Genomic DNA, 13,644 nt, shown 5'->3' on the forward strand with positions numbered 1-13,644 from the left:
GAGGGCAGCAGGGAGAATCCGATGACCATTGCAGTCTTTAAAAAAAAAATCGAGGGCATTAAGCCCCCACATTGTGTAAGACTCTTGTGTTTTTAGCTTCGAGCTGCAGTGGAAAAGCCAATAATGCGGCCTTCAGGCTCACTGCCCTTGTCACTGAAGGGAAGCCAGGCTCATCACTCAGTTGTCTTCCCTATTATCTTGCAAGTCCTTGGATGGGGGCGGAGTGGGGGAGGGGGTGGGAAAGGCACCGTGTCCCAGAAACTTGATTTGTGGAGCAGGGCCGGAAGCATGTGATTGATCCCTGGAGATGGAGTGTGTTTGTGACTTCGAAGCTGGGTCTGTTTAAATATTCAAATGTCAGGACACAGGTTTCAGTGTGTCCCAGCAGGGGCTGGCCAGACTAGGCTAGGGAGAGACTCACATTTTCTCTTTGATACTCTTGTTGAGTCAATGCCCTGTATGCCCGAGTAGAACTGCCCCATTGGATTTCCTAAGCCGTCATCTATATGGAGCAGATTGCCAGGGTCTGCCACCCCCCACCCTCACCCCTTGCCCCTACCTCCTACCCGCCCTACTTGGCTGACTGGATTTGAATCACGAACCTTAACAGTTCATAGTTGAGTGCTTGTTCGATGTACCATCAGGACTTCTGGTTGATACCTGAGTGCCCTGCTGTTGCCTCATCCTTTGTTCTTGTTACCTGTGCATTAAAGTGATGGTGGTGGTGTTAGGTGGCTGGAGTTGGCTCTGACTTGTAGATAGTGACCCCATGTACCATCACACTACCCAGTCCTGTGCCAACCGCCAGTCATGGTTGTTGGAGCCCTTTGTTGAAGCCACTGTGTCTCAGCCTATTTTGCTGAGGGTCTAGCTCTTTTTCATTGACTTTCTTCGTTACGTCAGCCTACACATTGAATAATTGTGGTGAAAGGGGACAAGCCTGACGCACACCTTTCCCGATGTCCTTATCCAGGACCAGGGCTCCCTGGATGTGTCCTAAATACATGAGACAAAGTCTTAACCAACCTAGCTTCTGGGGCTCCTTCTTCCACACAGATTTGTTTTGCTCTTCTGGTAATTTCGACGTTCTTTTGCCAGCACTGTTGATTCAAATGCATCCGTTCTACTTCAGTCTTCATTCGTTGTCTGACTCGCCCTTGCCTGGGTAAAGGTTGTACATACCATGGTTCGGGCCAGGTGCGTCTTAGTCCTCCACCTGACGACTTTGCTCGTTAATACTCCAGCGAGGGCTTTTGCAGCAGATTTGTCAATGCTGTACGCCCTTTAATGTCTTGACTGCAGCTCCCATGAAAGTTGATTGTGGATCGCGTACAGTAAAATCCTTGACATAAGTCTCTCTTCAGTTGTGAAGGTTTTGTTTCCTGTCATGCGCTCTCCGGCATTGTGTGTCACCCAGGCCGTGTGCGCTCCCATCATGCACCTTGACATGTGTGATCCATTTCAGACTGGAGAATCTGGTAGAATTCTTTAAGATGTTCATCGTTGGCTTTAGTGGCTGGTGCATAAGTTTGAATAATAGTCCTAGTAACTGGTCTTTCTTTTAGATCAGTGGTTCTCAACCTTCCTAATGCCGCAACCCTTTAATATAGTTCCTCATGTTGTGGTGACCCTCCCAACCATCAAATTATTCTCATTGCTACTTCGTCACTGTCATTTTGCTACTGTCATGAATCGGGCAACCCCTCTGAAAGGGTCATTTGACCCCCAAAGGGGTCACGACCCACAGGTTGAGAACCACTGCTTTAAATGTTCAGCTCTTAGCCTATCACAGACAGCATTGAACTTCAAGATCGTGACGTGGTCTTTTTGACAGCAAGTGCAGTGCCGTCCGTTCCTCTGCAGCGAGCCCTGGAGCCAGAGTCGTGTACCCTAAGATTTTCTGATTCCAAGTGGCCAGTCCTGGTGAGTTGCAGCTCACCCACACCGTAAGCAATTGGTCTTTGTGCCTTCTCTTTATTTTTTTGATGACCTTCCGTTTTCCTAGAATCCTGCTTCTTACATTCAGTGCCTTGATTATTAATGGAGTGTTTTTTTCCTCACATTCAGCCTTGTGTCGCAGCGCAAGCACAGTGGATGCCTAGCAAATTCTTCACTGTTTTCTGGAGAAGGGAATAGGCACCACATGGGCTAGGACAGACGGGGGAACATGTTGGCCACAGCAGAGGCTCTGCAGAGGGAGAATAGGGCCGTGAGGGTGGATGGGGCTTACCGGGGTCCTAGGCTAGTAATGGTGCATCGTGGCGCTCCCAGAGACAAGTGCAGAGAGGCTCCTCTGTGCGGCGAGATAGATGTTCAGGGTAGAGGGCCTCATGGCTCAGAGAGTGCTCGAGCCAGGCAGAAGAGAAGTGAAGTCAGGAAGGTGGCAACATTGAGGATAAAGTGATGAGGCCGCAGGATAGGAGCTGTGAGCAAAACCCCGCAGGACCTGGCAGGTGACATGCAGGATGGTGGGTCTGGGCGAGAGGGACAGGCTGGAGTGTGGGTAGCTGAGGCCCGAGGGGAGGGTTTTCTGAACTATTCTAAAGAGGAAGGTGAATTGGAAGGAGTGATGAAATGACGACATTGTGGAAAGGCTGGGACATCCTGGCAGATGTGTCTAGTCAAGGTTCATGGACATTTGTGTCCCCAGAGGAATTGAGGAACTTGACTGATTTTGGAGATAGGTGGGGTCCTATCTCAGGTGAGCAGTAGTGGGTCACGCCAGCTAGGTTGGGACTTAGAAGGAAAGCCCCGATCCGCAGCTGACAGCATGTAAGCCAAGAGTGGGAGGTGTGGGGGTCCCGAGAGTAATGCTGTTTGGTAAGCTTCCGAAAAGTTTGGGGGGCTGTGACAAGGTAAAGGGTCTATGTTTTGACTATCCTCTGTTTACTTTTCTTAGCACCGTTCACAGGTATAGTTGCTGTTTTAATTCTTTCTATCATAGAATTCAAGAATTCTTTCTTGCTCTTTATATTCATTAAGAGCGTAGAACTCACTAGAATCAGGAGTCAAAGATGCTTTCTCTACAGGGGACGGTGGTCAAATGGAGATAGAGCTGAGTCAGAAGCCCAGGAGCTGAGTCTTCGCTGTCACTTTCTGGTTGCGACCTTGGGCAAATAAAAAGCCTACTCTGTGCCTCAGTTTCTTTATCTGTCAAGCAAGAACCGTAACACTCATGCTAGAGGGTTTCCAAGAGCATGAAACGAGACAACATGTAAAACAAGGAGCTTGCTCCTGGTTCTTAGATGGGGTTCCAATCTACAGTGCTACCACTTTAGCATTTCCCTCAGGGCTCCACTGTGGTTGGTGCCTGTGCCGTGAAAGTTGTGAGGCTCCGGGAGGCTCTCTTCTAATTGATTATCAGAATACTGATTATTGACTATGTGCCAGGGACAGGCTCAGCATTTTATGAGGGTGGACGCCTACATTCCTCACAGATGAAGTGTAATCTTGTCCCATTTCACAGACAAGGAAACTGAGGTGGTGGTGAAGGCGGTCAGTAGCGTGCCACAGGTCACAGAGTGAATCTGATGGTTCTGCCGGCAGCCTGACTGGTGCTCAGCAGGACAGGAACCGCTTCCATTGACACCCGTAGTGCTTTGGTTTGGGGGGTGTCTGCAATGGCTGTGACTGTTCAATGCCGTTGAGTCCGTGTAACAGACGGAGTACCGCTCCATCCTGCTGCATCCTTCCAGTGACTGCATTTGAACCCATGGTTGCAGCCACCGGGCCATCGACCTCCTCGAGGCTCTTCTTTGCCCACCCCCGGGCCCTCTGCTTCCCATCAAGATGGCCTTTCCCAGAGACGGGCTCCTCCCGACAGCATGCTGCTCAGAGGACGCACAGCAGCGCTCTCCATCTCACTGCTCGGGACCGTTCTGCTGGTTCTTCTCAGACAGCCTCTGGCAGTCCCTGCCAGGGTCAGTATGCTCTGCCAGCACCACAGTTCAGAGATACACTTCCAAATGCATATGAGGCAATGGAAAATGCCACCGCTTGGGTCAGATGCGCCTTAGTCCTCAAAGCGACATCTTGCTTTCAAACAGTGCATTCCCCCCTTCCAGTGTGCTGTTTGGCTTCGGGGCTGCTGCTTCCATTGCGTTGGTTGGGGATCCAAGTGAAAGAAAGCCCTTGACAACCGCAGTCTTTCCTTTCCTGGTTCCGTGTGAAGGTTTCCTCTGGGTTGCGGTGGAATCCAGGCTGAAGGCGATCGCCTTCGGTCTTCATCGGTGGGCACTTCAAGTCCTCTTGGCTTTCAGCGAGCAAGGTGGTGTCATCTGCTGATCACAGGCTGTTCGTGAGTGGTCCTCTGCTCCCAACGCTGCATTCTTCTTCAGATGGTCCAGCCCTCAGATGACCTATTCAGCAGACAGATTGAATGAGTATGGTGGATGGCTACGCGTCTTTCCTGATTGTCAGCCACTCAGCATCACCTCGTGTTGTTTGAACAGGTGCCATTTGGTCTGCATTGGGGTTCTGCATGTGCACAATCCAACCCAAACTCACAGGAGCAATTCGTGGCTTGTTCTGATGGATGACACTGAGCTTCTCCATCGTCCCTGTGCACAGGTGCCATCAGTCGGCTTCCCTGTGCAGTCCATCTGGTGGGGGCCACATGTAGAGTTGCCATTTATATTGTTGAAAAAAGCTATTTCCAGTGAGTAAGTCCTTGGGCTTAACAACATTTTTTCATGTGGTGGTCTTCCTCATTTCTATCAGCAAGGCCACATTTTCCAACTACTGTTCCTTTTCTCTGTTTCTAACTCTTGCCTTCCATCGCTGCATCTTGGGTAACAGTGACGGTGCGTGCATTTGACTCATTGTCGTAGTAACTGGTCTTAAGAGCAGGTGTATGGCTACTATCCCATCACTCTCACTGCCATCCAGGTGATGCGTGGGGCCTGGTGGGATCGGATAAAGCGGCCCTGCGTGTTTCCAAGATGTGACTCTTTATGGGAGTAGAAAGCCACGTGTTTCTCACTGGAAGTGTTATATTTTGAGATAGATCTTGAAATTTTGTTTGCTCTGCAGTGGATCACAAATGGAAATATTTTGAAAGGAAAGGGCTTGGTGTTCATCGGTGTGCTTCTTGGTGGCATAGGGGTTCCCTGTTGAGCTGTGGTCCCCAAGGGCAGTAGTTCAACACCACCAGCCGCTCCTCGGAAGACAGTCTGGGAGAGACCCAGGGGCAGTTCCACCCTGCCCTTCAGGGTTGCTCCGAGGGAGGCAGCATTGACTCGATGGCCCTGCTTGGGTTGGTTTGGTCTTTCTCACAGAGGCACATTCCCAACATGAGCACCACCCCTCCTTGCATGCAGTCAGAGCACCCACAGATCAGTGGTGCTGGATACAATACGGCTTGGTGTGTTCAGCCCTCAGATGACCTATTCAGCGGACAGATCTCCTAATACCTAGGTCAGGGCCAGGCCCCTGAGGAGTGTGGCTTTAGGAGCCTCTGCCTCTTTCTCCTAGCCCCCACTGTTTCTGTCCGGGAGAATTCACTTTGAATAAACATCAGGGTGGCCTGGAAGGTGCAGTGAAGTACAGGAAGGCAGTTGCAGATCTGGCTTGTGTGGCGGGGACAAGCGGGTACCCAGCTCCCTGCAGATCCTAGAGCTGGGAGTCTACCTCCTGCGCCCTCCCCCCCACTTTATTTTCAGTCGCAGTTGAAGGAATCATATCTTTAGGAGGTATACAGGTCTTGGAAGGCCCAGAAAAAATAGTTGAGAAGTGTTAGAATTGGGGAGGACTAGAGATTGTCTGATTTGACCCCCATAATTTACCAATGAGGAGTCCAGGGCCTAGAATGGTGTGGGATTGGTCCAAGAGTGTATTGTCGGTTCCTTTCAGAGCCAGGGCCAACCTCCCATCACTCAAGAGGGCCACCCATGCTGCTGGCCTCCTGGCTGTGAGGGGAGGAAGAGGGGGATGTCTTGGGCGTGGGAGGCCCTGAACTTGTCTGAAAGGAGCTTGTTTCTTTAACAGAGGGTCTAGAGCAGCGGTTCTCAGCCTGTGGGTCACGTCCCCTTTGGGGTCAAATGACCCTTTCACAGGGCTCGCCCAATTCATAACAGTGGCAAAATGATAATTATGAAGTAGCGACAAAAGTAATTTTATGTTTGAGAAGAGTCGTGGCATTAGGAAGGTTGAGAACCACTGGTTTAGAGGATGCTGGTCTTGGGGCCTGAATCTCTGGATTTGGGCTTCGTAACCACACTGGGCTTTTAGGATTGTTGAGTTTAGCAGCCCCACCCAAGTACCCTGGCCCGAGCCATGACCTTCTGAGCATCCTCCTGGGCTTCTCCACAACACAACGTAGTTGGTATCCGAGAGTCACTGCTGGGCATGCCTCTCGTGAGCTCTGTACTTGGGGGTCGAGCCTCTGGTGGGTGCAGGCCAGCCATCCTTCATCCCTCTGCTGGGTCTGCAGAGAGTGGGTGGAAGCCTGGTGGGAAGGTGTACAGAGCCCTAAACTTCCATTGGAGGCACTCTGGGAGTGTGTGAAGGAGCCCTGGGGCATAGTGGGGTATTTGTTGGACTGCTAACTACAAGATCAGCAGTTTAAAACCAGTGGCCTCTGCAGGAGAAAGATGAGGCTTTTTGTTCCTCCAAAGGGTCTCAGTTCTACTCGATCCTTCAGGGTCACTGACTCAGAATGGATTCGATGGCATGAGTTTGGTTTTGGTTTTAGGAGGGTGTGAGTCTCCTGTCAAAATGAACTCCTTTTGCACCTGTCTCGCTGGAGGAAGGCAGAGGATTCCACTCCGTGTGGAGTGAGTGGCAGATGATTCGGTGAAGGAATGATCATGAAGGTGCAGCTCGGGGAAAAGTATCCACAGGGAGAGCCGATGGGAAGCTCTCCCCTGTCTTGAGCCCCACAAACTGGGGGCTTCAGAATCAGGTGGGGGACAGGACTGTGGAGGACTTGGGGTTGTCCATTGGGGTTGTACCAGCATAAGATGGGCGGGAAAACACAGAGTCCCCGACTCCACCCATTGCGGACTTATTCCAGCTCATAGCAACCCCAGGTGACAGAGTAGAGTGGCTCCTCGAGACTTTTCTATCATCTTTACGGGCACCGATGGCTTCCCTGGGAGGGTCTGAATCACCTACCTTGGTGAGCAGCACAGACCTAAAGCAAGAAGGCCAGGTGCAACCCACCCTCCTCTCTCTCTCCTTTCTCACCATGCCCTCTGCTGACAGTGCCTCCTGCTGGTCAAATCTGACCAGAAGCAACGGCAAGCGCACACAGGAGACACAGTGTCGTTCCAGCATCTTGCTTCAGCGTCAAAGAGACCCCAGTTTGAATCCTGCCTCTGCCATTAAGGGAGTTGCTTAACTCCCTAAAACTTGTTTTCTTCACCTGCAACATGGGGATCACCATCATTTCCTCCAGGGTGGTGGTGATATTGACCTTCAGCGCAGGCATCGGCAGGTGAGAGGCCCTGGAGGCAGTGAGGCAGCGGGCAGCAGAGAGGGGCAGCAGCCTCCCTCCAGGTTGCCTGTGAGTGCTCTGGGGCAGAGCTGGGAATGAGTTGTGACTCCCGAGACTCAGGCTGTTTCTCGTGGACACATCCCGTAATTGCTTTCCGTCTCTCGGAAACCACTGGCTCAGATACCCACTGCGTGCTCCAAGTTGGGCTGATGAAAATGTGCCAGAGTCATTAAGTTATCAGTGGGGAAGGCGGCCGCCTCTCCCCGGCAGGAAGGCTTCTGCTGTCTGAGGCAGCCAGCTTTGTTCTTCTCCCCTCACCCCCTCCTCTGCCTCAGGACAAGAAAGGGGGTGGGGGTGGGGGGATGCTGCCTGTATTCTGGGGCAACCCGGAAGGACCCAGCCCTCCAGATGGGAATTGAGCTTGGGGAGCCCAGCTCTGGGCAGGGAAGGGAGCAAAACTATTTCCGACAGATGGATGCACCTCAGGGGGGCGGGGCAAGGAGAGAGAGGAAGGAGAGCTGGACCTTCTTCATTGTCACAGCCGGACCTCTCCAAGTGCACCGTGCCAGGAAGACAAAGCCCAGGTGCGTGACTTGCCACGGCTCCGAGGAGCTGAGGCTGCAAGGGCCAGCTGCTCCCTGGGCGAAGGCTTTAGATCCAGAGGTGCATGACACAAAGGCATGCGTGCTCCCGCTGGCCCACCTGGTGGGAAGAAGGTGGAGGGAGAGCTGGGGGTCCAGCCCTCTCAGAAGCCTCGCGAAGTCTTGGGGCTCCATCTGATTCAGCCCCACGGGTGATCCCAGAGTGAGATGACTGACATGACAAACAGACAGCAGATGGGTCCGAGGCTTGTGTTCTCAGAACGCCGTTTTGTCCCTACCCTCTCTCTGTGCTGCTCCCACCTCCCCAGACTCCAAAAGAGAAACGACTAGATGTCTCCTTCGTGCGGGTGTTTGATGGCTGCCCACTGCATCCCAGTGAGGATACTAACAGCTGGTGGTCCCGAGGTGCGAGGGCCACTGTGTTAGAGGCACCTTCTCAGGTGAGGGTCCCAGCCGTGAGGTCGGTGGCTGCTGTTGTGATTGGTGGTCAGAGCTGGCTTTGATGCTCGGCCGCCTTGTGTGTAGCAGAACACGTTGCTGCCCAGTCCCGTGCCAGCTTCGCGATCGCTGATATGCTCGAGCCCATTGTGTTGGTGTCTTGTTAGCCCATCGCATGCAGGGTTTTCCCCTCATGTGCCGACCACACGATGTCCTTCCCGGCCACTGGCCTCTCCTGACCACTTGCCCAAACAAGTGAGCCAAAGCCTCCCCACCCTCCATTCTGAGGAGGGTTCTGTTTGCTTTTCTTCTAGCACTGAGGTGTCCCCGCTTCTGGCAGCACAGGGGACACTGGGTACTCCTCGCCAGCACCACAGTCCAGAAGCTTCTGTTCTCGTCTTCTTTTGGGTGCTCATACGTCACTGCTTTCATTGTCTGGCTTTTCTGCCCATATGCTGCCATTTATCAGCCCCCGTTCCAGTGGTTGTGTGTTGGGTTGCTAACTGCAAGGTCAGCAGTTTGAAACTACCAGCTGCTCCATGGGAGAAATTTGAGGCTTTTTACTTCCATTAAGAGGTGCGGGCTCAGAAACTCACCAGGGCAGTTCTACCTTGCCCTGTAGGGTCGCTATGAGTCAGGATCGATTTGATGGCAGTGAGTTTGGTTTGGTGTCCAGACAGGAAGCTGAGGCACAGAGAGTCATAGCTTCTCGCACAAAGGTTAGCAAGTCCGGGCAGAAGTGGGGTGGTTCAACCCCAGTCTCCTCTTCCATCACACATGCTGCGGGCAGGAGCAGGGGAGTTCGTGGCACTGAAATACTGACGGCCAAGCCCAGACTTCCCGGGCTATCTCAAAAGGGGCTCCCTGCCTCTGGCTCAAGGTTAATTGTGGCCACACTCACACTATTGGGTCAGCAGTTTGGAGTAGCTTAGCCCAAGATCTCCACTTGGACATGAGTAAGTTTTGAGATCATCAGCATACTTTTTGGAGCCCAGTCAAAAATGAACAATTCGGGCCCCTTGTTCAAAATATGATGAATTTCAGGCTGGTGATAGAGGTGCATTAAACCATGCGTAGGCCCTTCCGCACGCAGGACTCCTTGTGACTGCTCAGGTCACACGCCCGAGAAGCCAGCTTTGCACGTCTCATAATAAGCGTTTGGAGTGACAGGAAGATATGATGAAATGCAGAAGTGTGCTGGCCTTTCCATCCCCTCCCAGCTAGACAAAGCAGATTTTCCAAGGTATTGCTTTCTATCTAAACCTAGTCTTGGAAGTCTTGGGCTATATGTCCTGTCCCTTTGATGAAGTCATTGGAGGGATGGGGACAGGGGGTCAGACGCCTCCTTTTGGGGTCAGGAATCCTGCTCCATTAGCTCCATCCATGCCTTTCAAATTCCTCGCTCCAGCCTCTTTCCCTTCAGCCGGTGAATGCACTAAGGAACCTCCTGTGTTAACCACCAAGCCGTACTGTGGCCGCTGGCCCCCCAGCCTCCCCAGCTCCTCCACCTACCCGGCTCAGCCAGGCCGGAAGGAGTCATTAGCCCCCCTTCCCCAGGCCGGAAGGAGTCAACCCCCCTTCCCCACGCCCTCATTCTCAGAAGAGTCCCAACCCTCCGCCATCTAGTTTTGTCTTCCATGATGTCACTCATTCTCGGCTCAAATTAGGGTGACCTCCTAATCGCCAAATCCGGTGGTTTCTTCCCATTCCCCACCCTTCTGGGCCTCTCCTCAGCACCTGGCATCATTCTGGCTCGGAGTGTGCCCCTGAGCCCGCTCATCCAGAAGACTGGCACGAGGCTGCTGGGAGGAAATTTGCATGATGCCCCCGGAGCCCGCCAGGCTGTACAGATACACTCGGTAGCTGTGACTAGCCTCGTCACCTTCACTGCCACGATCGTTGCGACACCATCTTGACCTCCTGCTCTCTTGGCTTTTGAAGCTCGCTTCTGACTGGGTCTTTAACAGTGAATTAAAAAAAAAAGACGTTTCTCTTTTAACATCAGTTATTTAGGAGACTAGTGTCAGAGTTCTGTCCTAAGTCCATGCCTCTGTTTGCTGTCCCCACAGTCTTTGTTGCCACTCTTTCCATACCTATGGCTTCCCATGCCCCCCACTTCTCTCTCTATCTGTGGCTTCCAGTGGCCCCTTCCTAGGCCATGATTTCCCAGGTGTATGAAGCCATTTCTGGACTGAGCTCATTGTCTACCTTCCTTCCATCTGGTTTCTCTCCTACAACTTTCTTCCCAGTTGCCTCTGTCGGAATCCTGAGCATTTTCAGTCTCCCTTTCTTGGATACCCACCAGTCCGGGTCTGTGAGGGTTGCCAGGGACATGATGGTGTGCAAAACACAGGGCCTGTGTGCCTGCTGCCAGGGGAGAGGTGGGATGAGTCCGGGAAGGGAAGGTCGTAAATCAGAACTGATTCTGCTGGTTCAGTGGGTGGGGCCAATGGTACGTGTGCTTGGCCACTAATTAACCAGTTAGTGGTTCAAGTCTACCCTGAGGTGCTGGGAAAGGAAGGCCTGGAGACCTTCCCACAGAAGCAACCGCTGAAAACCCTATGGAACACGCTTCTGCTCTGACGCGCGCACGCCTTGTCCCGGCTCTCCCGGCGAGGCCATGGTGCAGCTCTTTCTGCGTTGGGACTCCATCCCACTAGGTGTTTCTCTCGACCTGGGCCTGGGCTGTTAAGGGGTGTTGGCGCTGTGGGTCGGGAAAGCGAGGGTCAGTTCGGTCAGGGCTGTTGGGGCAGCTCTCGAAGGCCTGATGGGAGAAAGGCAATCAGTCCTGGCTGCTGAGGATGCTAACCCCGGGGGTCTTTCTCTCATTCTCTCCCTCTCCCTCTCCAGTCTGCGGCAAGCGCTACAAGAACCGGCCTGGCCTCAGCTATCACTACGCTCACACTCACCTGGCCAGTGAGGAAGGGGACGAAGCCCAAGAGCAGGAGACCCGGTCCCCACCTAACCACAGAAACGAGAATCACAGACGTGAGTTCCTAGTCATTCATTTCCATTGGGACAGCGAGGAGGGGAGCTGGGCTGGGGAGGATCTTTTCCCCCTCTGGCATCTCGGGGGCCAACTGTTGATGGACCTCCATGCCCTGTGGTGAGTTGACTTTTCCAGTTCAGCCAGTCAGTGGCCCTTGCGCCCAGCTGGGCAGAGGTCTCACACCCAGCTTGGCTCCCAGAAAAGGGAAGGTGAGTTAAGGCAAAGGGAAGGGTCCTTAGCTGGCCGTGGTCAAAGTCAGCTACACACTCTTTCCCATCAGTTCCAGAAGACCCATGCACAGCGGCTAACCTATGCTGGCCGTGACCTCCACTCACTGCCGTTGAGTTAATCTGACCCGTCGTGACCCTATAGGGCAGGGTCAAACTGCTGCTGTGGGTCTCTGGGACTGTAACTCTTTCAAGAGTAGAAAGCCTACTCTTTTTGTCTGATGGAGAGTGGCTGGTGGTTTTGAACTGCTGACCTTGTGGTTAGCAGCCCAACGCAGAACCATTATACCACCGGGCCTGGCCTTAGTGTGTGTCTGTCATTTCCACAAACACTCTAAGCTTTAAAAGAATGTTCTTTACCTGCCGCCGCCGGGTTGCTCACAGGGGCCACACTTGGGTACAGGACTTAGCAAGGTGGCCTTAGCAAGGTGGCCCGAGTCGTGGCGCGCTCGCTCTCGCACTAGCTTGGTAGATGTGAGCTGGGTGCCTTTGTCATTTGAGATGTTGGCACGGAAGAGATAAGAAGACCCTTCCTTCCCCACCTTCCAGCCATGAGCTAGCGAGTCAGCAAGCACCCTGGTCTTCATGACCCCGCTCTCCTCTTTCCCATTTCTTAACGGCCCGGGGCTGCATTGGCCTCCCGATGGGACTGGATAATGCAGCCTTGTAGAGCTCGCTTCAAGTTGTGGGCCATTCGAAGCTGTCTGTGCCATGTGTTTTTGATTTTGTTCACAAGATTTGGTAGTAGGTGCTCTTAAAGTGACCGAATCAACCCAGTTAGAGCAATCAGACCTTTAAATATCCAGCCTCTAGGGATTTAAGGCTGGCACATTTCAGTCAACCAGCTCAGTCAACTGGGCTGTCTTGGCCAAATATGTGTAAACATGGACTTACTTGTGGCCAAGACCACCTTCAGACTGGTGTGCATCTTTCCCAAACCCCCAATCCTCACTCCCCTGGTCCTGTTGCTTTTGTTGTTGGGTGCCACCAGGTGGGTTCCGACTCGTAGCCACCCGATGTTCAACAGAACAAAACACCTCCCCATCCCGTGCCATCCTCACAGGCCCGCTTTGATGTTGCCTCCCTCACAAGGCTGGAGTCTGTGGTGCTTTGACCTACTCTGTTCATCTGAGTAGACTCCCAAAGGCCAGGCAGGAGGCCTCTGACAGAGCGTTGTCGGCTCCCCCTTCCACCGCGGTGTCCTTGCCATCTGGCAGTTCCTGATGTCTCCCGCAGAGAGGCTTCCCTGCGCTCCTCCGTGTTCGTCTTCCAGAACTGACCTCTCCTGAAGCTCTTGGCCTGTGCCCTCCCTGTCTCCCTCCGCCTTGCTCCTCTGCCTGCAGAGTGCAGGAGGAGAAAGTGACCATCAAGCATGGGTGCTCTGGGAATCGTTTTGTGGCACTCGTTGCTTCTCTAAAGCAGGGTCTGCCACCCCACATTGCTGTCCAGTCCACTGTGATGCGGGACGGAGCAGAACTGTCCCGTGGGGCTTTACTGGCTTTACAGACACACACCACCAGGCTTCTCTAGCATGACGCTGCCAGGTGGGTGGGAACCACCAGCCTTTAGGTTAGCGGCAGGTTGCAGGCCGCTGGCGTCCAGAACCTTCGAGCAGGTCTTCAAACAGACAAAGCACACTGACTGCCACTGAGTTGGTTTCGACTTGGTGTGACCCTGGCAGGCGGGATACTGGCATGTTCCCAGGTTACGGGAGCAGGAAGTTCTCTCTTCTCCCAAGGACCGATGGGGTCCAGCTGCTGGCATCATGGGTAGTGGCCCGGCTGGGAACCCACTGCATCGCCAGGGCTCCTAGTGGGGCCTTGTTTCTGGTTTGTTCCGGGAGGTGCTGCACACACGCTGCAGGGTCTGCAGGACTTCTCTGGTCTGCGCCTCACTTCCCTCAGTTCTTGAACCTTCTGTTAGTGAGTGAGTGAGTGAGTGAGTGAGTGAGTG

The 13,644-nt window shown here is 53.2% G+C and overlaps 1 protein-coding gene across 8 annotated transcripts in view; it reads left to right on the plus strand.

Annotated features, from left to right (window-relative positions):
• The window catches only part of DPF3 (double PHD fingers 3), a 211,065-nt gene that overhangs the window by 118,288 nt on the left and 79,133 nt on the right, over nucleotides 1–13,644 (plus strand). For all 8 annotated transcript variants that reach the window (XR_006679866.1, XR_006679867.1, XM_045287781.1 and 5 more), the window contains exon 7: nucleotides 11,326–11,463. Coding sequence is in view for 6 of the 8 variants with exons in the window: in XM_045287781.1 (XP_045143716.1) it covers nucleotides 11,326–11,463 (138 nt within the window). In the remaining 2 variants the exon portion in view is untranslated. The remainder of the gene's footprint in view (nucleotides 1–11,325; nucleotides 11,464–13,644) is intronic.

This window comes from Echinops telfairi, unplaced genomic scaffold (assembly GCF_000313985.2).
Source record: "Echinops telfairi isolate 266 unplaced genomic scaffold, ASM31398v2 ScPeMD7_18;HRSCAF=68, whole genome shotgun sequence".
Classification (NCBI taxonomy): Eukaryota; Metazoa; Chordata; class Mammalia; order Afrosoricida; family Tenrecidae; genus Echinops; species Echinops telfairi.